Source organism: Microplitis mediator, chromosome 7, assembly GCF_029852145.1.
Source record: "Microplitis mediator isolate UGA2020A chromosome 7, iyMicMedi2.1, whole genome shotgun sequence".
NCBI lineage: Eukaryota > Metazoa > Arthropoda > Insecta > Hymenoptera > Braconidae > Microplitis > Microplitis mediator.
The window spans coordinates 12,281,938-12,302,932 of record NC_079975.1 but is presented as its reverse complement, the minus strand read 5'-3'; the positions used below and the strand labels follow the sequence as shown (position 1 = coordinate 12,302,932).

General features: G+C 36.2%; 1 protein-coding gene across 1 annotated transcript; it reads right to left on the bottom strand.

Moving 5' to 3' along the window:
- Nucleotides 1-14,140: 14,140 nt before the first annotated feature.
- Nucleotides 14,141-17,860, bottom strand: LOC130671209 (uncharacterized). Its single transcript, XM_057474953.1, has one exon. The coding sequence runs from the start codon at nt 17,858-17,860 to the stop codon at nt 14,141-14,143; it is 3,720 nt and encodes a 1,239-aa protein (XP_057330936.1).
- Between the last annotated feature and the right edge of the window lie 3,135 nt (nt 17,861-20,995).

Below are 20,995 nucleotides of genomic sequence, written 5' to 3'. Positions count from 1 at the left end.
AAAATAATAATAAAAATTATAATAAAAATAAATTAAGTTCAGAGGAAAATACTACAAATGATAAAATAATTTGCGATAAAAATAAAATTACAACTAACTCAGTCGACAGAGTTAGAAAAATTAATTCGAAAATTCAAATTCTTGAGGAAAATACTCAAGCGGTCGATCTAAAGGATTCGGTCGAAAAACGAAAAATTCTTGAGCAAAATACTCAAGCGGTCGATCTACAGGATTCGGTCGAATAACGAAAAATTCTTGAGTCAAAAACTCAAGCGGTTGGGCCTAGAGACCCAGTCGTCAAACCCACTAGCGACGGCAATAGGATTAGCTACCCTAGCGACCGGCGGTTAGGTAAAAATAATAAAAAACGGATATATCGGTAAAAATAAAAATTTAAAAAAGAAAAGATCTGACGTCAGACGATATAATCCATATGAAAAATTTTCGAGTACTGAATCACTAAGCGAAGTTGATTACAGTAAAAATAAAAATAATAAAATAAATACAAATAATCCTCAAGAACTAAAATCCAATTTAATAAATATAAATAATCAAAATAAAAGCAAGTTAAACTCTAATGAAAATTCACATTCTATGAATAAATCTAATGAAAAAACGAAAATAAATAAAGATTCTAAATTAAATTCAAAATTTTTATCAAATCCAGAATCAGATAAATCGATAAATCTCCCTAATTACTCTGACGTATCATCGTCATCAGGAGACATTTACGATGCGGTAGCTCTGAGAAAAAAACTCATGAAATATAATCCTTTGTGTTTAAGTGACGATTCTTATTTAACTGATTTCGGGTTGTCTTATATAAATACTCCAAAACGTAAAAATTCACGTAATTTGACACAATTAAATTCAGACGGAAACCAAAACAATTCAAACAACGATGCGATCATAATAGCAAAAGACAATTTATCTAACGAAGAAATAGATTCTGATGATGATTCATCCGTAGTTTCAGTAATGTCGAACGACTTTAGTAACGATAATATAATAGAGACTAGAGACAATTTAGAAATGCAAAAAAATAGTTATTTATGTTTTTTTAATACAGACGGTCCTGTTACAAGCGAAATAGGAAAACAATTATTATTGTCAGGATATTTAAATTTAAGTCCATTTGCTGATTATAAAGTAGGGTCAAGTAATCAAAATGGGAACATCAAAAAAAAAAAGTACTTGCGTTAGTTATTCAAAATAACAGCACAGATGTAGCTACCGAAAAAGATTATTGTAAAGCTTTTAAAAATTTTAAATTATATATGGAAAAATCAAAGTTAAAATCAATTAGTGTTTCTCAAGGACGAAGTAATTTATCCAAAACTGTATGGTCAACAATAAAAAGTATTATAGCTAAAACATTTAAAGGGACAGATATTAAAATAATCATTTGTGGAGACCAAATAATAATACCTCCAGTAGAAGAGAGACAGAAGATTATGGCTGAGAATCACGAGACCCCAATGGCAGGTCATAAAGGTGTCACTAAAACGTACAATAGAATTAGACAAAGATATTTTTGGGATAATATTAAAAAAAATGTTGAAGATTTTGTTAGAAAATGTATCAGTTGTCAGAAAAAGAAATTAGTAAGAATTAAAACAAAACAACCAATGGTAATTACTGATACATCCGCAGAAATTTGGGATAAAGTAGCATTAGATATTGTGGTACCGAATAAAACATCAGCTAATGGTTACTCATACATTTTAACGATGCAAGATGACCTTTCAAAATATTGTTTCGCAATACCTTTAGTAACGATGACAGCAAAAGATATCGCAATAGCACTAGTTGAAAATTTCATATTAAAACATGGTTGTCCAAAAGTAATTTTGACAGACCAAGGTCAAGCTTTTATAGGTAAAGTAATGGGTTGGGTAGCTAAAACTTTTAAAATGAAACAAATAAAAACAACAGCTTTTCATCCTCAATCGAATGGTTCTCTGGAAAGAAGCCATCAAGTTTTAACAGACTATATTGAACATTTTACAAGTCATGACGATTGGGATAAATGGTTGCCTCATGCAACTTTTGCCTATAATACAAGCGTACACGAAGGTACGAAATTTACACGATATAGATTAGTGTTTGGTAAAGAAGCGCGATTACCATCAGAATTTTCATATTTAGATGATATCCCTACCTACGCGGATTACGTTAAAGAACTTGCGATTCGATTGTTAGAATCAAGAAAAGAAGCAAGAGAAAATTTAGAAAATTCAAAATTACAATCCATAGTACGATACGATAAGAAAATAAATCCCGTAAAGTTTAAAATAGGTCAAAATATTTATTTAATTAAAAATCAAAAAGACGGTAAATTTGATGACAATTATTTAGGTCCTTACAAAGTGACAGACATACTGCCAGACAAAAACGACATAGAAATAGAATATAAGCCAGGGAAAAGAAAAATTATTCATTGCGATCGAGCAAAAATAGCGCACTAATATATAAATTTTTCTTTCACCTCTCTGTCCTACGACTAACCTTCATTCTAAATTTACAAGAATATAAGCAAGCGAAGCCCATGAAAATTCACAAAAATCAGCCGAGACAACTTTTCTTCTAAATTGTTGAAATTAATGAAATGAATAAAAACTTTTTTTATAATAAAAATATACACAAATAAGTTAGAAAAAAAAATGCTATTAATTGAAATCGACTAATAATGCTGAGAAACTTTGAAAAATAATTTCTTTGATTATACAATTAACACGAAAAATTATATATAAAAAAAATGACGGAAGAATTATTTTTTTTAACAATATAAAGACTTCAATAGAAATAGAACATATAGACTTAAGAAAAATGTAACATAAGTTTTTTTTCTTTTAGCATATACTAACTTATGACCTTAAAACAATAGCATACACAATAATCAATTTTTTTTATACAACTGAAAATCAGTAGAAATTAGAAAAATATGGAAAATTTGTTTGTTTATATAACATCTAGACTAACACTATACGACAAAAATAGACAATTTTTTTTTCTTTTTTTCTCATAGCATTTAAATCACATGTTGAACAAACAAAAAAAAAAAAAATAACAAAAAGTAGATAATTAGAAATACATATCGAATAAAGAAAAAAAAAGTAAATAATAAAATTATGGAAAAATTCATATACAGATTGATTTATATGTATATAGACTTAAAACGAAATAATTTTTTTTCAGAAATCCAGAACTCAGATACCACTGAATTTAGCTATAACAAAGACTCTATCATTTTATTTGTATCTCATAATTCAGAAATTACAAACAATAGAAATTCGACAAGTAATAAAAAAAAAAAAAAAAAAAAACTTTAACAATTCAAATATTACGAAACTTGTCATTAAAATGACACATAATTATGTTGAATTTCCCATCAGAGTATAAAGTACTAATTTATTTGCTAAAATTAACACAGTAACTGTTAATATCTTAATAGATGTACAATGTTTTTCATTTAGAATTAGCATTTGATCAATGGGCTACAGGTCGGTACACAGATTCCTTAATTTTAAAATGAAAATTATTGTATAGAACAGAAAAAAATTACTTTTTTTTATGAGAGGTAAGGCCCAAAACAAGCGGGGCGCTTGTCCACCGGGTGGGGAGGTGTTACGTCCCAGCCTGATCATCAGATGGCTCTGCCAATTTTCAAATCTTAAATAATAATAGACTGACCTGAGACCCGCCAAATCGATATATTTAAATAATAGAATAATAATATATTTTCTTTATAATAAATATTAATAAGTATGCACTTAAAAATAGTCAAATAGATAAGATATTTTTAATGCATTATAATATTTATTCATCATCGACAATTTCTCTAAAAGAATGTTAATGAATAAAAATAGATAAGAATAATTGTACGACAAATAATGACTGTTAAAAGGATATAAAAAGTGAAATTAGTTTTTCCACGAAAAAGTGAAAACATTGAAAAACATCGTCCGACTGCTGACGCAACAGCATCCGCGTCGAACGATGATAACGAACTCCCTCTTTTTGGGAATAAGGCCCTAAAACCTTATCCCACTTTTCTCTAGGGTGTTGGCTCATGTAAAGATATAAAAAGCCGATGCCCAATGCATCACTCTCTCACATCAGTCAGAAATTATAGTAGTGTGGTTTATAACACGCAAGTAAACTCCCGGTTTAATTTAATTATATTATTCTTTTGACACGAAGTTATTTGTCACATAATAATTGTAAACTTAAGTGTATATTTATCCAAATTCTTCGACTATTCTATTTTATATGAATAAATCAAACATATTTATTCTTTAAATCACGACCAAGTTATTTCGAGCTTTCGAGAACTACCCCGTATCCGAAGATCTACAGTTACGTCCAATTCAAATAATTCGCGCTGGCAACTCACAAGCCGACACGACTCCAGGACGTAACATTTTCAAAAAACACGGTATCAATACTGAGATCTGATAAGATTCGAAAAAGATCCTGTCGATCATATATGATCATATACAATCATACATGGTTATATATGATTATGTATGATCATGCAGGATCAGATCTGAAAAATGGCCCTGTATGATCATACCTGATCATACCTGATCATACATGATCATACCTGATCATACATGATCATACCTGATCATACATGATCATACCTGATCATATATGATCATAGATGATCATACATGATCATACCTGATCATATATGATCATAGATGATCATACATGATCATACCTGATCATATATGATCATAGATGATCATACATGATCATAGATGATCATAGATGATCAATTTTCGGATCTGATCAGATCTAAGTATTCAAACATGATCATATATGATCATATTTGAGCATTTTTTCCCGGGTATATACACATACATTTATAAATTTTTTTATCAATGGTATTTTTGAATCCTACTTAAATAATGATGATAGGTTATGATAAAATTCCTAAAAAAATCGACCATGAGAACGAATTCAATATGTAACGGGGTGACCTGGTATCGACTGCCAGGTCAGCAAAAATTAAATTTCGCGCCCTTTTTTATCTGCGCACCCACCCTTGCGTCGAATCTGGTTCGGCGGCGCAACAGTAGGGGTAGACTGGACACCTCGTTGCCAGACAACCCAACCAACAATTAATTCTCGTCAACTGGCTGAACTGAGCGGTCGCTCAAGATTCCTTTTGTACAAATAACAAAGTCTATCATTCAGGCAGACGCCACCAATTATAAGTGCAATATCTTTTTCTAAGAGTCGTTCCGAATACGTTCCACTTCAAGTTTTTCGTTGGAAGGAAAGATCCTGTTATTTCTCACCAAGATGACCAGCACCGCAAAACACCTGGGACAGGTTGATGTAAGTTCTTCAGGATAAAGGTTTTTGGAATTTATAATTTTACGTTTGTCAAACACGTGGAGGAGATTCCCTCATTTATTTTATCGTCTTTTTTAAATTCTTTTATTACATTTATTCAAATTATTTCGTTCTCTCCCGATGAAAAAAGATTTTGTCTAATCATATATAATCATGCATAATTGTCTATATATGATTAGATTCAAAAATTGGCCAGGTATGATCATACATAACTTGATCTGTTTATATATGAACAGATATGATTATATATAACCATGCATGAACGAATATAGTCATTTTTAGAATCTCATTTAGAATATCTGTAAATTATTAATTAAGTAATTTAATTAGGATTTATTGTCTTTATCAATATAAATGTCGGTTAAAATTAAATAATAAAAAAAAAAAAATTCTTATCCGTTGACTACTATTTTACTACGAGGTCACCCGTCCAATTAATGTCTCACGCCGATGCTGCTTAACTTTGGTTATCGATGGATTGTAGTCTGATCCTCTAGTCTGTTCTACATTTATAATTAAGAAAAGTTTATGGCATTACTTAACTCAAATAATCAAATTGATACTTTATACTTTTAAATTGCTGCCGAAACCTTTGAACATTTTTTAAGTATTGGGGATTTAAGTTTGATTGATAGTTGACAGAATAAAAATTTAATAACTTTGACATTAAAAAATGGTCATATTATTTAATATATAGGGGAAGTGGGGCAAAACAGGGTAGGGTGGGCAAAACAGGGTACCCTCAAAATTTTTTTTTTTGATTTCGTGTCCACCAATGATGTGAAATGTAATTTTTCTTTATGTATATTACATATAAAAGATTCAAGTAATAAAATTTGATCAATTTTCAGAAATTTTTTTTTTTCAACTTTTTTTAAGGGTACCCCGTTTTGCCCGCCAAAAATAAAAATTATATTTTTTAACGGCAGCTAAAAATTTTGTCTATTTACCTCGAATATCACTAAAAACAAAAAGATTTATATATATTATATATATATATATATATAAATTTATATATATTACATATATATTTTTTATATATATATATATATATATATATATTTTTATTGGAACTATATACATAATTAAATATTTATAGGTTTTATATCAATAAAGTCTGATCAGATTTAATCATACATAGACATATATAACTACAAATAAGTTTATATCACTCATGTCTGATCAGATCCAATCATATATAAACTTATGCACGACTATACATGAATTGATATTAGCCATGTCTGATCAGATCTAATCATGTATATAGACTTATATATGATTATGTATGGGGTCATAACAGCTAGGTATGATTATATCTAATTATATATAGACTCATATATGATCAGATCTGACCATATATAGACTTATATATGGTTATATATGGAGTTAAAACAGCCAAGTATGATCATATCTAATTATATATAGACATATATAATCAGATCTGATCAGATCTAATTATATATAGATTTATATATGGGCTTATAACAGCGAGGTATGATCAGATCTAATTATGTATGGGGTCATATATAATTATATATGACCCCATATATAATCATGCATGATTACAAATAACTTCATATATGATTATATATAATCACATATAACCATATATATGAACATGTATAATCATATATGATTAGACAGAATACTTTTTCATCGGGCTGTGCATGCGAAAATTTATTACCGGTTAATTTTATTTGTCAGGATTTTCCCTCGACATCGTTGAATTTCTTTATTAGTCTAAATTAAATAAAAGACTCGTGAATTATTATTATAATTCAATTTATTGAGAAAATTTATATTAATAAAGTTGGGACTAGTATCCCAGTGAAACAGAAGTGGCGCATGCGCAGTGGAACTACGTCGCGAAACTTCTAATTTATTAATTATTAATTACGAAATAAATTAAACATTAAGTGTACATATCTAACAATTAATTATTTATTAATAATAAAAGAGCTAGAATTATATTTAGAATCATTTGTTATATTTTTTCAACAACCTTTCCCCTATTCCAAATCGAGCTGCGTACTCAGCTACGTCAGACATTTCAGAACCCAAAACTTCAAATACTCAAATTACTACGGGGGGTTGTCCGAACTTCCTAGTACGGGGAGGCAAGGGCAAACCCTTACAAATAGCTATGTTTTGAAAGAATCTACCTAAAAATCTACTGGATAACTTGAATACAAAAATGTTTCTCATATAAATGCTAGTATATTTGCCAAAAATCTTATACCCTAGCGGACCTGATTTACCGTAAATTTACGGTATTTTTACGGCAAATTACCGTAGAATTAGGATGGATTTACCAGATTTTACGGTAAATGGGTAAATTAAGGCGTGTTTACCGTAAATTAACCGTAGAAAACGGTAAATCCACCGTAAGAATTCGGGTAGATTACCGAATTGCCGTAATTTATGGCGGATCGCCGTACATTACAGTAAAAATCACCGTAAATTACAGCAAACCCACCGTAAATTACGGTAAATCCACCTACACGTAGGGTAGGCTGGCCCCAACCTCCAGAACTACCCCTGAAGCAGTTAAATTACATCATATTTTTTCATTTTCGTTTCGCGAAAACCGTTACGATCTTCTAGTATATGGGAAACTACGAAATTGTCAATAGTTTTTATGAAAATAAGTTACTCAATCTACAGGGTAGAGTATTATATCCTTATACTACAATCTATAGGGTAAAACTGCCGTTTTGGGCCACTTTAGGGCCAGTTTTTGCCACTTAAAAATTTTGAATAAAATAATTTGTAAAATACGCTACAACATAATTAATTTTTTTAACTTCCCGCTAAGAAAATTGTGAATTTTCAAAAATTCGAGAAATTATTGGTTTCGGTCCGATTTACGAAAATCGAATTTTCATCAGATGTCGACGTTTTGAGGTCCTAGAAAGCTATTCTGACTAATTTCAAGATGATGTCCGAGTGTATGCATGTATGTATGTACGTACGTACGTATGTAAATACCTGTATCTTTTGAACGCATGAACCGATTTTGAACTTTAAGGTGTCATTCGACGCGGTTTGTCAATATCTCGAAGCTTTGAGAAATTGAGCTTGATCGGTAGGGCTGGTTCAGAGATATTCCAAAAATAAAATTTTTTTAAAAATGTTTTTTTTTGGATAACTTTTAATGTGCTCGATGGATTGATTCCAAAATGGACTGGGTTCTAAAGCTTTATAAGCTGCGTCGAATGCCACCTCAACCATCAAAATTGGTTCATTCGTTCAAGAGAAACCGTTGTCGAAAGAATTAAAAAAAATTTTATTTTTTATTTTTTTTGAAATATCTCAAAAACGACTCGATAAATCGAATTCAAAATTCGATCAGCTTTAGAACTTGATAAAACGCTTCGACTGCCACCTCAACCGTCTCAATCGGTTTATTCGTTTGAGAGATATCGTTGGAGGAAAAATGGTAACAAACTATTTTTTTCGAAAAGAACGACATACAAAAGTATTTTCGAGCTTGAAGAGCTCGAAAATGTATTCACGACAAAGTTTTCGAGCTCAAGGAGCTCAAAAACAGCGGAAAGTTTTAGGGCTGGACCGCAGGGTCAACCGATAGACAGATTTTTCCATGTGTTTTAAGATATTTTTATCACGGTATTGCAATGAAATTGTTTTTTAATACGTATTTATTATTCAAAATGAAGTAGTAAATGTCCAAAAATGGAGCAGTGGCCACAAATAGTACTTCTACCCTATGTATGTACATTTTATATTGGTTTTAGAGATAATTTCTTTTTGTCGCTCTTACCCTACGAAATGTTAGTTTATTTTATTGCACGACTCATGATGCGAAGCATCAGAGTGTGCTTTACAATTGAAAAATTTTTTTAATTTTAATTTCCCATCGAATTAACATTCAAAAATTTATTTTCATTAATAGTTTAATCACTCGTGAGGAACAAAATATTTCCTAAATTTATGAATAGTTCTTTAAAGGTACTGACATCAAACTCCCTAAAAGTTTGACAAATTTCCTCTTCAGTGAAACCAAATTCGTTTGAACTATCGAAAACTAGTTTGTCTCAAGAAAATCATTTTTATTGAATGAAAATCTCTACTCGATTATTAGAAATTGATTAAGCCTTTATATGAAAGTTTGTAAGTTTGACCGTAATTAAATTAACATTTGAACGAGGAGTAAAATATATTTTAATTAAAGTTCGGATGTACTTGATTTAAAAATAAAAAATTGTTGAAGCAAACTTATCAATTTTTAGAAATTTAACTGAAACTCTTGAAACGTTGAGTTTGACAACTTCACATGTTTCAATGAAACAAAAGTAGTTCCCTCGCAGATTTGAATCACGGTGGAAACACGGTGGGTTTGTTCCATTCTACCACTGTGATTACGCGGTGTATCCACCGTGATTCCACGGTGGCTTGACCACTGTGTATACACGGTGTTTCCACTGTGATTACGCGGTGGATACACCGTGGAACCACGGTGGTGAAATAGCACAGAGCCACCGTAGAATCACGGTGGATGCACCGCGTAATCACAGTGGAAACACCGTGTATACACAGTGGTCAAGCCACCGTGGAATCACGGTGGATACACCGCGTAATCGGAGTGGATACACTGTGTATACCCGATGGTTAAATGGAACAAACCCACCGTGTAACCACGGTGGATCCACGGTGTTTACACTTCCACGGTGTTTCCACCGTGATTCAAATCTGCGAGGGTTTCCTATAATACCGAACGTATCGTGTCAACCGACGAGTTTCTTGGAGAGAGAATCCAACGAGGTTGTAGGAATAATTTGACGCACTTACATTAAAACTGAAAAATATTCGACAAGAATATAAATGCATTCGTTACAAAATATCTAACTATATTTGAATGAAAGTCTTTAAATTATCGGTTAAATAAAAAAATTTATTTATAAAAAGAGTCACATATTTATCATGTTTAGATCAATGTATAAGCAATTGACTGTATATATCCATTCAATATGAGAAAAAAGTACTAGAAGCACAACTAAAATCAAACGTTCCTACTGGTCCCGTAGCGTAGCGGTAAAGCGCCTGACTCTCGCGCGTAAAGTGCTGGGTTCGATTCTTCCGGATACAAATTCTACGATTATTTAATTTTTCACTAAAAACTGAGTATGTCAGAATTATTTGTAATGTGTAATGTATATAATATCATAATAATATTAATATAATGTAATCTTCCCAATACTTAATAAGAAAAAAATAATAATAATACTAATAGTAATAATAATAATAATAATAATAATAATAATAATAATAATAATAATAATAATAATAATAATAATAATAATAATAATAATAATAATAATAATAATAATAATAATAATAATAATAATAATAATAATAATAATAATAATAATAATAATAATCCTTATGCAGATTGTTCATAGTCATGAGAATCTGCAGAAGGGAGCGTTCTTATATAAGGCAGCAAGGTACGCGGCAAAATCCCTCGGTCTCGGAAGAGTAAACCCTCTTATTGAACTCCCTAAGGAGGAATTTAAGAGTGTCGTCAGGAATGCTGAGCAGCAAAAACTGCTCAGTACACACATGGACAAGTCCATGCACAGCGTGTTCTTTAAACACGTGCGTGACCATGGCTTGTCCACCCAGCTGACGTTTTCCTTCCTTAAGTCAGCTGGCCTGATGTCCGAGACCGGAGGATATATTTTTGCCTGCCAAGATGGTGTAATCAATACCCTCGAATACCGTGCGAAGGTACTCCAGATGCAGCTACCCGACACTTTGTGTAGGGTGTGTAAGCAATATCCTGAGACGCTTATGCATCTCTTGTCAGCATGTCCTGTGCTGGCAAGAGGTGCATACATCCAGCGTCATAATGCTGCTCTGCGAGTACTTTACTACCACCTTAGACATACGCACGGTATCGACAAAACACCAGTGCTGCCTTATTTGCCAGGAGATATTCCGCAAGTTGTTGAGAATGACCGTTGCCGTATTTACTGGAACGTGCCATTCGCAACAACTCGGAAAATACATCACAACAAACCTGATATTGTGCTCTTCGATAAAACCACTCGTGACATTTATGTCATCGAGTTCTCAGCACCTGCTGAGTATAACATCACGATTAAAGAAGAGCACAAACACGAGATATATCAGGATCTCCTGTTCGAAATTGGCAAACTTCACCCAGGTTACCGTGTCAAACTTGTCGTCCTCATTGTTGGCGTCCTAGGAGGGATGAAACAGTCGTTTGTGTCTGCATTAGCTAGAATACCAACTTGTTCAGCGCAAGTTCAGTTTCTGGCATCGCGGATGCAAAAGGCTGTTATTCTCGGGTCCCTCCGTCTCCTAAGGCAACGAAACTTGGCCTGCTGCGCATGCTGATCATCTTGTTGATGATGCATCGCAGCAGTAACGATTTGGCGCTCAGCTGAGGCCCTCGGTAGAGTCGGACTACCGGGGATAACCACCTGAGCATTGAACAAAAAAAACATAATAATAATAAAAATAAAAATAAAAAAATACTTAAGAAAAAACATTTTTTAAAAAATTAATTATTGATGAAATAATGAAAGGCAATATTCACTTGATGCAGATTACTGTTTTTTTGGATCAATGCAATACAGCAACTTGAAACAATTTGATTCTTTATTGAATCAATTGCAGCCCTGTGGAAAAGCTCTCATAAATTCTGATAAGATATTGAATATTTTTTATGAGAATCTATGAGCTTCGAAAATATCTATGAGATTTAAAAAAATTCTCATGTGAATTTTTATGAGAATCTATGAGTCAAAGCTTTTGATGTTTTACTGTCATGATTTCCGTATTAGATTTTTAAAAGAATGAGTAAGATTTTTTAATTTATGAGATTTTGTGACTCCCCGGGAAAAAATGATCAGACCTGATCAGACATGAACAGGCATGAGTCTTCAGGCCTGATCAGACATGAAAAATGACCATGCCTGACCAGGCATGTTCAGGTCTGATCAGGTATGTTCATGTCTGTTCATGCCCATCCGGGTAAAAAAATTATATATAAAAAATGGCCCTATATAATTATATATAATTATGTATAACTATATTCAATTATACATGTATATAATTATTGCTATAAAAATAAAAAATTCGGGCGTGTGCAGGATTTGAACCGTGGACCTTGCGCTCGAAAGTGTAACTCGCTACCCACTGACCTAAGAGATTTAGTTGAAAAGTAAGTTTCGTATGAACTTCAAGTAATAAAAATCTTATACGTGATAGATTCTTGGTCAACAAAATTTTAGATCTATGAGCAGACATGAAAAGCCATGAACAGACATGAACATATATGACCAGGCATGAACAGGCATGGACAGGTATGATCAGGCATGAGCGTATTTAACACTTCAGACATGACCAGGCATGAACAGGCATGGACAGGTATGAACAGGTATGATCAGACCTGACTGTATTTAACGCTTCAGACATGAACAGGCATGATCAGGCCTAAGTGTATTCAACGCTTCAGACATGAACAGGCATGGACAGGTATGATCAGGCTTGATCATGTCTAATTTCAGGCCTAATCATACATGAACAGGCATGGTCAGGTCTGATCATTTTTTCCCGGGTCGAATTCCGCTAACGATTATGAGATTGAATAAATACTTTCACTTCTATAAAATTGTTACAGTTAATTCTAATGTATTTTCAATAAGAATTGATCAGGCGAATTCCGATGTTTTAATACTTACAAAATCTCAATAAGATTATTTTTTTATACGAAATTTTCAGAATTTATAAGTTTTAGTAAGAGTTATCCTAGGAGATAATATCTTATTGAATATCATAAAATATTTTTCATATTTTATGAGAAAATATTTAACATGTATTTCTTCGAAATTTTATGAGACTGAATCAGGAATCACATGGACAAATGCAGACCTTTTTCTCATAAAAATTTTATGAGAATTAGTAAGAAAATCTATAATCGAATTAACTTGTGAAAACTTAAAAGATTTAATTTTAATTTAAAAGCTATGTGATTTATGAGTTTTTGTAAGTTTTAGTTAGAAGGCTATTACTTATAAAATATTATGGAGTACTTATGAGATTTTATGAATAATTTCCATTGTTTAAATAATTAAGAACTAATTAATTATAGTATGCAAGGATGAGAGGATCTGGTGTGTGTGAACTGGCGGGCAATGAATAAATTTATTTAACACTGCGATTGTAATTAATAAACACTATAAATATTTTATTTACAATATATACACTGTATGAGAATTGTTTATGATGAGAGTTGTATTTAATTTATATTATAAATGTTTATTTTATTTTATTTGCACTCGCGATCAACACGTGGCCAAGATGGCGTCGAGGCGCAAAAAGTGCCGGTACACGAGGTGAGACTGATTTATGCAAAATTAATGCTGAGATGAAAAATGAGAGCAAAAATAATGCAATAAATAATTATTATGAATTATTATTAATAAAAAGCACTGAGAACTGTATTGAGAACGCAAGGGATTGAGAAATTACGATACGATTTATGAGAGCACGAGGCGTCAGCCATGAAATCACTGTAACTATAAGAAAGAGAGAGAGCGTTGGAAGTGTGAGTGAGACAGCGCATCCGTCTTCTTCATCCCCACTCTAGCGGTCCCTTGAATGAGAATGCGACTAGCGGAGCCGCCTATAGTTGATGACTGATCGGTAATGCCGACGATAAGATATCGACGGTGAGAATGGAATTGATGGGCGCGGGAGATTTGAACATTCTCCCCGCCTTCTCCTACTCGTTGGAGAAGTGAGACAGTTTATGAGAATCTTCCGTGGTAGATGAGACGGGCAATAGCACTAGTTTGCTTATTGGCCTTTTGAGAGTGGTTGATGCAGTTTTGTGAGTAACCACTCTGATGAGACCATCGGCACCGGGATGTAGTTGGATGACACGGGCGAGCGGCCATTTTGTTGGTGGATACCGCTCATCTGAAAGCAAGACAAGTGATCCAACTGCGATGTCGTGATGAGAAGTGTTCCACTTTGAGATTGATTGATGAGATTGTAAGCATTCTGTAGACCACCGGTCCCAGAAATGCTGCAAGCGTTCTTGAATATGTTGCAGATGAGATAGTCTTGAGGTTGAGATTGCGGTGAGATTAGGTTCAGGAATGGTGTTGATGGCAGCACCTCGGATGAAATGTCCGGGCGTGAGAGCAGTGAGATCGTCCGGATCCTCTGAGAGTGCGCTGAGAGGACGAGAATTGAGAACTGCTTCAACTTGTATGAGAAAAGTTGAGAAATCTTCGTAGGTGAGAAGTGTGTCAGCAATGGTTCGCTGAAGATGATATTTTATTGATTTTACTGCAGCCTCCCATTTTCCTCCCATATGAGGAGCCCCAGGTGGGTTGAATGACCACTGGGTTCCATCATTGGCGAGATGCTGCTGTAGATGAGATGATTCCTTGAGAGCACCGGTGAGAAGTTGCTTGAGAATGAGATCAGCACCCTTGAAGTTTGTTCCACAGTCACTTCGAAGGGTGCGGCAAATTCCCCGTCTGCTAGTGAAACGGCGGAATGCTTTGAGAAAGCCTTCACTGGAGTAGTCAGTGACAACCTCCAAATGAACGGCTGACGTTGACAGACAGACAAAGACAGCGATCCAGCCCTTGTAGCATCGTGTACCGCGTCCTTGAAAGAACTTCAGAGACACTGGACCGGCGTAATCGACTCCAGTGTTCTCGAAGACGAGAGATGGTGAGACCCGATGAGATGGAAGTTGACCCATGAGCTGTTGAGATCTGACTCCCCGCATTCGTGCGCAGGTGAGACAGCGATGGATGAAGTTTTTAATTGGAGCTCGTCCACCAATTATCCAGCACTTCTTTCGAACATGAGATAAAGTAAGCTGGGTACCTCCGTGCAAAGTGCGTAGGTGAGAGTCTGAGATAATGAGACGTGAGAGCATACAATCCTTGGGAAGGATTGCTGGATGCTTGCTGTCAGCATCTAATGCTGAATTTTGAAGACGTCCACCGACTCTGATTACGCCAGCTTGATCGATGAATGCAGTGAGACAGGTGAAACAGTGAGATTTTTTGAGAGTATGGCCTTGAGATAATGATGAGATTTCTGATGAGAAATATTCCTGCTGTGTTGATTTAATCCAATGGATGAGAGCTGATTGTAATTCAGCAGGTGTGAGAGGTGAGATGCTGAGTGATGAACCAGGTACTTTCTTAAAACATGAGATTGCTCTGAATACTGTTGCAGTACACCGTAGTAGAGCTGTAAGTGTAGTCCATGAGTGAATGAGAGATGATAGTGGCATGAGAGGTGGACTAGTTGAGACATGAGACTTGCAGGGTCTCATTTCTGAGGTTACTTGCTCTGGTTCATCTGCTGCTGAGCTGAGAACATGATGAGATGGCCATTGAGAGGGAGGATCAGCTAGCCAGCTGGGTCCTGACCACCATAACTGGTGGTTGATGAGCTGAGATGCGGTTAGGCCTCTGGATGCACAGTCAGCAGGGTTTTCCTTTCCTGAGATGTATCTCCAGTGTGCATCTGGAGAATGTTGCTGGATCACTTCAACTCGATTCTTGACGAATTCCTTCCATCTTGTTGGTTCACTGGTAACCCAAGCAAGTGTTGTGGATGAGTCGGTCCACAAATAAGTTGGAACATGAGATAATTGAAGCGTAGATGAGACATCAGAGGCCAGCTTTGAGAGCAATAATGCAGCTGAGAGTTCGAGTCGAGGAATTGTGAGACGTTTGAGTGGTGCGACTTTAGTTTTAGAGCAGATGAGAGAGATGATAGTCTGTTCGCCAGGTTGACAGACTCTGAGATAAATGACTGCAGACATTGCCACTTGAGATGCGTCAGAAAACCCGTGAATCTCGATGCTAGATGAATTTGGGATGAGATTAATCCATCGAGGAATTCTGAGATGAGAAAGTTGAGGTAGTTCATCGCGGAAAGTTTTCCATCGGTGAACCAGCTCTGGTGAGAGTGAATCATCCCAGTCAACCTTTTGCAGCCAAAGGTCCTGGATGATGATTTTTGCCTTTACAATTACTGGTGAGATTAAACCCAGAGGGTCAAATAGCTGAGCAGCCTCTGAGGTGATGGTGCGCTTGGTTATGCTGAGAGTTTGAGACGTCTTGCCAGTGAGTGTGAGAACGTCTTCTTGACAATTCCATGAGAGACCCAAGATCTTTAAGATGTTGTCTGATAATGAATGAGAATCTTCTGGACTAAGAGATGATGAGATTTTGCTGAACTGAGGGTGGTTGCTCTTCCATTTAGCTAGTGGAAAGCAACCTAGATTGCAAAGTGCTTCGACATTATTTGCAATGTCGTTGAGATCGCTGAGATTGTCGGCACCGCCGCCGATGTCGTCGACGTAACTGCCTTTTTGAAAGGGTTCCACTGCTAGTGGATATTGAGACCCTTCGTCGATGAGAAGTTGTTTGAGAGCTCGGCTAGCAAGATATGGTGCTGGTCGAGTGCCATATGTGACGGTGTTGAGTTGGTAGGCCACAGTGAGACCATTTTCAGTCCAGAGAATGCGCTGATAATCCCTGTCATCAGGGTGAATGAGAATTTGACGAAACATCTTCACGATGTCCGTCAAAAAGATGTATCTGTGACTTCTGAGGTACAGCAGTACATCACAGATCTTTGCTTGAAGACTTGGGCCGATATATAGATGATCATTGAGAGAGCTGGCTGATGATGTCTTGCTTGAACCATTGAACACGACCCTCAACTTGGTGGTTTCGCTGTCTTCGCGAACAACGCAATGATGAGGTAAATAATATACATGAGAAGGTTCAGGCGCCGTAGATGAGACACGAGTCATGTGTCCAAGTGATTCATACTCGTTGAGAAAGGTAGTATATTGACCTTGAAGTTCTGGATTTTGAGAAAGACGCTTCATGAGACGGTTGAGACAGCGCTGCGCAATATGACGAGATTCACCTAGCTTCTGATATGATGATTTGAATGGTAGACGGACGATGTATCGTCCTGATGCATCTCGAGAATGAGTTGATAGGAAGTGAGCTTCACACTCAGCTTCCTCGACGGTGAGAGTTTCGTTGCAGGGCTCTGGAACTTCTTCAAGTTCCCAGAACTTGGTGAGAGAGTCGTGCAGTTGAGCATTTGAGATGATATGATGAGACAGTCTAGGTGAATGATGAGATTGTTCATGAACTGGGCCGAGAACTGTCCAGCCAAGCATGGTTTGTTGAGCTATTGGTTCTGATGAACTTCCTGTTATGAGACCAGGTCGGATAATTTGACCGTAGAAATCTGCGCCGATGAGAAGGTCAATTTTGCCAGATTTGTGGAAATCTGAGTCGGCGAGTTCTAAATCTTGAATATGAGACCAAAGAGTAGATGATATTGTGACGGATGGAATCTGCGCTGTGATGTTCTTGAGAATGTGTGCGTTGAGGTATGCGTGTGCTGATGAGATGGTAGACTGCAGTTTGAATGAGACCATGCCTGAGGTTTTCCCTGATGAGATATTGCCAACTCCTTGCAAAGGTATGTTGCATGGCTGAGAGATGAGACTGCAAGTGCGAACAGCAGCTTGAGAAATCAGAGTAAGTTCTGATCCAGGATCAATAAGAACTCTGATACGATGAGACGAGCCTGATTGATGAGAGATGAGAGCATGTGCGGTTGCCAGCAGCACTGTCGGTCGAGATGTCACATGCTTGTGATCTGGAGCACGGCTGATGGCAGATGAGATGAAAGCTGCTGCTTGAGAAGAGCAAAATTGTTATTGCTGAGAAGTTTGCTGCTGAGCTTCGGGATGAGATGCAGGTGGTGATGAGACTTGCTGCGTTTCAGCAGCTGCTGCAGGTGGCTTCTTGGTAAGCCTCATGAGACGAGAGTAGTGCAGCATGGAGTGGTGAGGCTCGTCGCACTCTTTGCAACGGCGACGGCCCTTAGATTGACAGTTTTCGAAACTGTGGTCGCCAAGACAGTTTCGACAGAGATGAGAATGTGCTGCTAGTTGGAACCTTTCATCCGGAGACATTGCCTGGAATCTCGGGTATCCGACGATGAAATGATTGCCCTCACAGCAATGACAGTAGTCCGATTTAAATGAGAGCGTGCTTTTCGGCAGTGCTGGATGAGACTGTGCAGTGTTTGATTGAGATTTTGGCGGATGAGATTGTTGATGTCATGGTGGTGGATGAGACTGCGTTGATGCTTGATGAGACTGAGACTGCGTTGACTGAGATTGCTGAGACGGGGGCGCTGTTGAGACATGTACTTGAGCTGCTGAGGTACGAGGTTTGGTACCCAGGTGGTTACGTGAGTCATGAGATGGCTTGCGAGGTGAGACACCACCCTCCATGGCTTCACGAGCTCTGGCGCGACCGGTGAGAAACGTACGAAGATCCTCGTAGCTTGGGAACTCCGTTGACGTGCCCAAATGTACTTCCCAAGCTTCCCGTAATGAGAGGTCCAGTTTCTGGACGATGAGATGGACTAGAATCTGGTCCCAATGCTCGGTTGGTGATCCTAGTGCCTTGAGAGCCTGAACTGCCTCATTGGCAGTGTTGATGATGGATTTGAGCTGCTTGGCAGAGTTGCTGTCAGCTGGTCTAATGCTGAACAGCTTGTCAAGCTGCGCTGAGATCAGCAGACGCTTGTTGTCATACTGCTGTACGACGGCGTCCCACGCAGATGCAAACGAGTCCCCAGTGACTCTGATGTTTGCGATGAGACGGGCGGCATCACCCTCCAATGCCGATTTTAGATGATACATCTTCTCCACAGAAGTGAGAGATGTATTTTCACCGATGAGAGACACAAACAAGTCGTGGAAATGTTTCCAGTCTTGATACTTTCCTGAGAATTTTGGCACAGGGATAGTAGGGACATTAAGCCTACTTCCAGCTGGCACGATGAGACTTGAGTTGGCTAAGACACTACCTTGTGAGGGCAGTGCTGCTTCCAACTCATGGATGCGGTGAAGCAGAGCATCTTGAGCTCCCTGGAACATCTTGAGGGCCTTTTCAAAAGAACCATCGGTAAAATACTTATGTTCTACCGTCACGTCGGTCTTCGGAGAGAGTAATTTCTCGTGGTCTTCTGTAAACTGGTTCCAGTGCTCTGTGAGCAGATCCAACTTTACGTTGGCTGCACGCAATGAGAGGGATTCGATGATACCGGCTTCAGCGGATGCAGCGACAGACGTGAAAATTGAGATGCGGTGCATCTGCAGCACAATTCTGTTGGGTACAGTAGCCATATCTGTAAATGAGAGGAATGAGACACACAAAGAAAATAAATTGTTTGTAAGAACGTTACTGAGATGCGGAACGAACTGACAGTGGTCACTGCTATAAAATGAGACGCTGAGAACTGTTGCAACGGACGCAGATGAGAGACGCAGATGAATGAGAGGTAAATTGTGCACTGATCACTTCACAATAATTAATTTGCACTTTGGTGTCCCTTAATTATTTTCCACAAGTGCAGTACCACGTCCAGGGTACTCCGCAATGCACCTGTGTTGAAGTGAAAAATATACACAAACTAAAATCGTCACTTTTAGTCACTGCGAAAGTTTTATAAATAAATTTATTCGACCAATTCACACGATCCGGCTCGAAGGACCAAAAAATGTTTAAATAATTAAGAACTAATTAATTATAGTATGCAAGGATGAGAGGATCTGGTGTGTGTGAACTGGCGGGCAATGAATAAATTTATTTAACACTGCGATTGTAATTAATAAACACTATAAATATTTTATTTACAATATATACACTGTATGAGAATTGTTTATGATGAGAATTGTATTTAATTTATATTATAAATGTTTATTTTATTTTATTTGCACTCGCGATCAACACGTGGCCAAGATGGCGTCGAGGCGCAAAAAGTGCCGGTACACGAGGTGAGACTGATTTATGCAAAATTAATACTGAGATGAAAAATGAGAGCAAAAATAAAGCACCAAATAATTAATATAAATTATTATTAATAAAAAGCACTGAGAACTGTATTGAGAACGCAAGGGATTGAGAAATTACGATACGATTTATGAGAGCACGAGGCGTCAGCCATGAAATCACTGTAACTATATGAAAGAGAGAGAGCGTTGGAAGTGTGAGTGAGACAGCGCATCCGTCTTCTTCATCCCCACTCTAGCGGTCCCTTGAATGAGAATGCGACTAGCGGAGCCGCCTATAGTTGATGACTGATCGGTAATGCCGACGATAAGATATCGACGGTGAGAATGGAATTGATGGGCGCGGGAGATTTGAACATCCATTCACATAAAATATTAATTTTATCAGATTCATTCAAAAATAATTGCTTAATTTCATTTTTTTTTTTATAAGAATTTACACCAAAAATACTAATATTATCACTTTTTCTTGCACTTTGAATATTTTAACTGTTCGGAAATGAGTGAAAATATAAGTTTTTATGTGATTTTTTACAAACCCAAAAATGAATCTTGCTCCATTTTTTTTTTTGGTGCAAGATACATTATTTTTTGGTAGCAATATTGCATTTTTTTGGTTAAACAGAATAAAATTTCTCGGAATAAGTACTATTCTTTTCACGCAAGTATTTTTGTATTCTCCGACCAAAATAACAAAAGTTG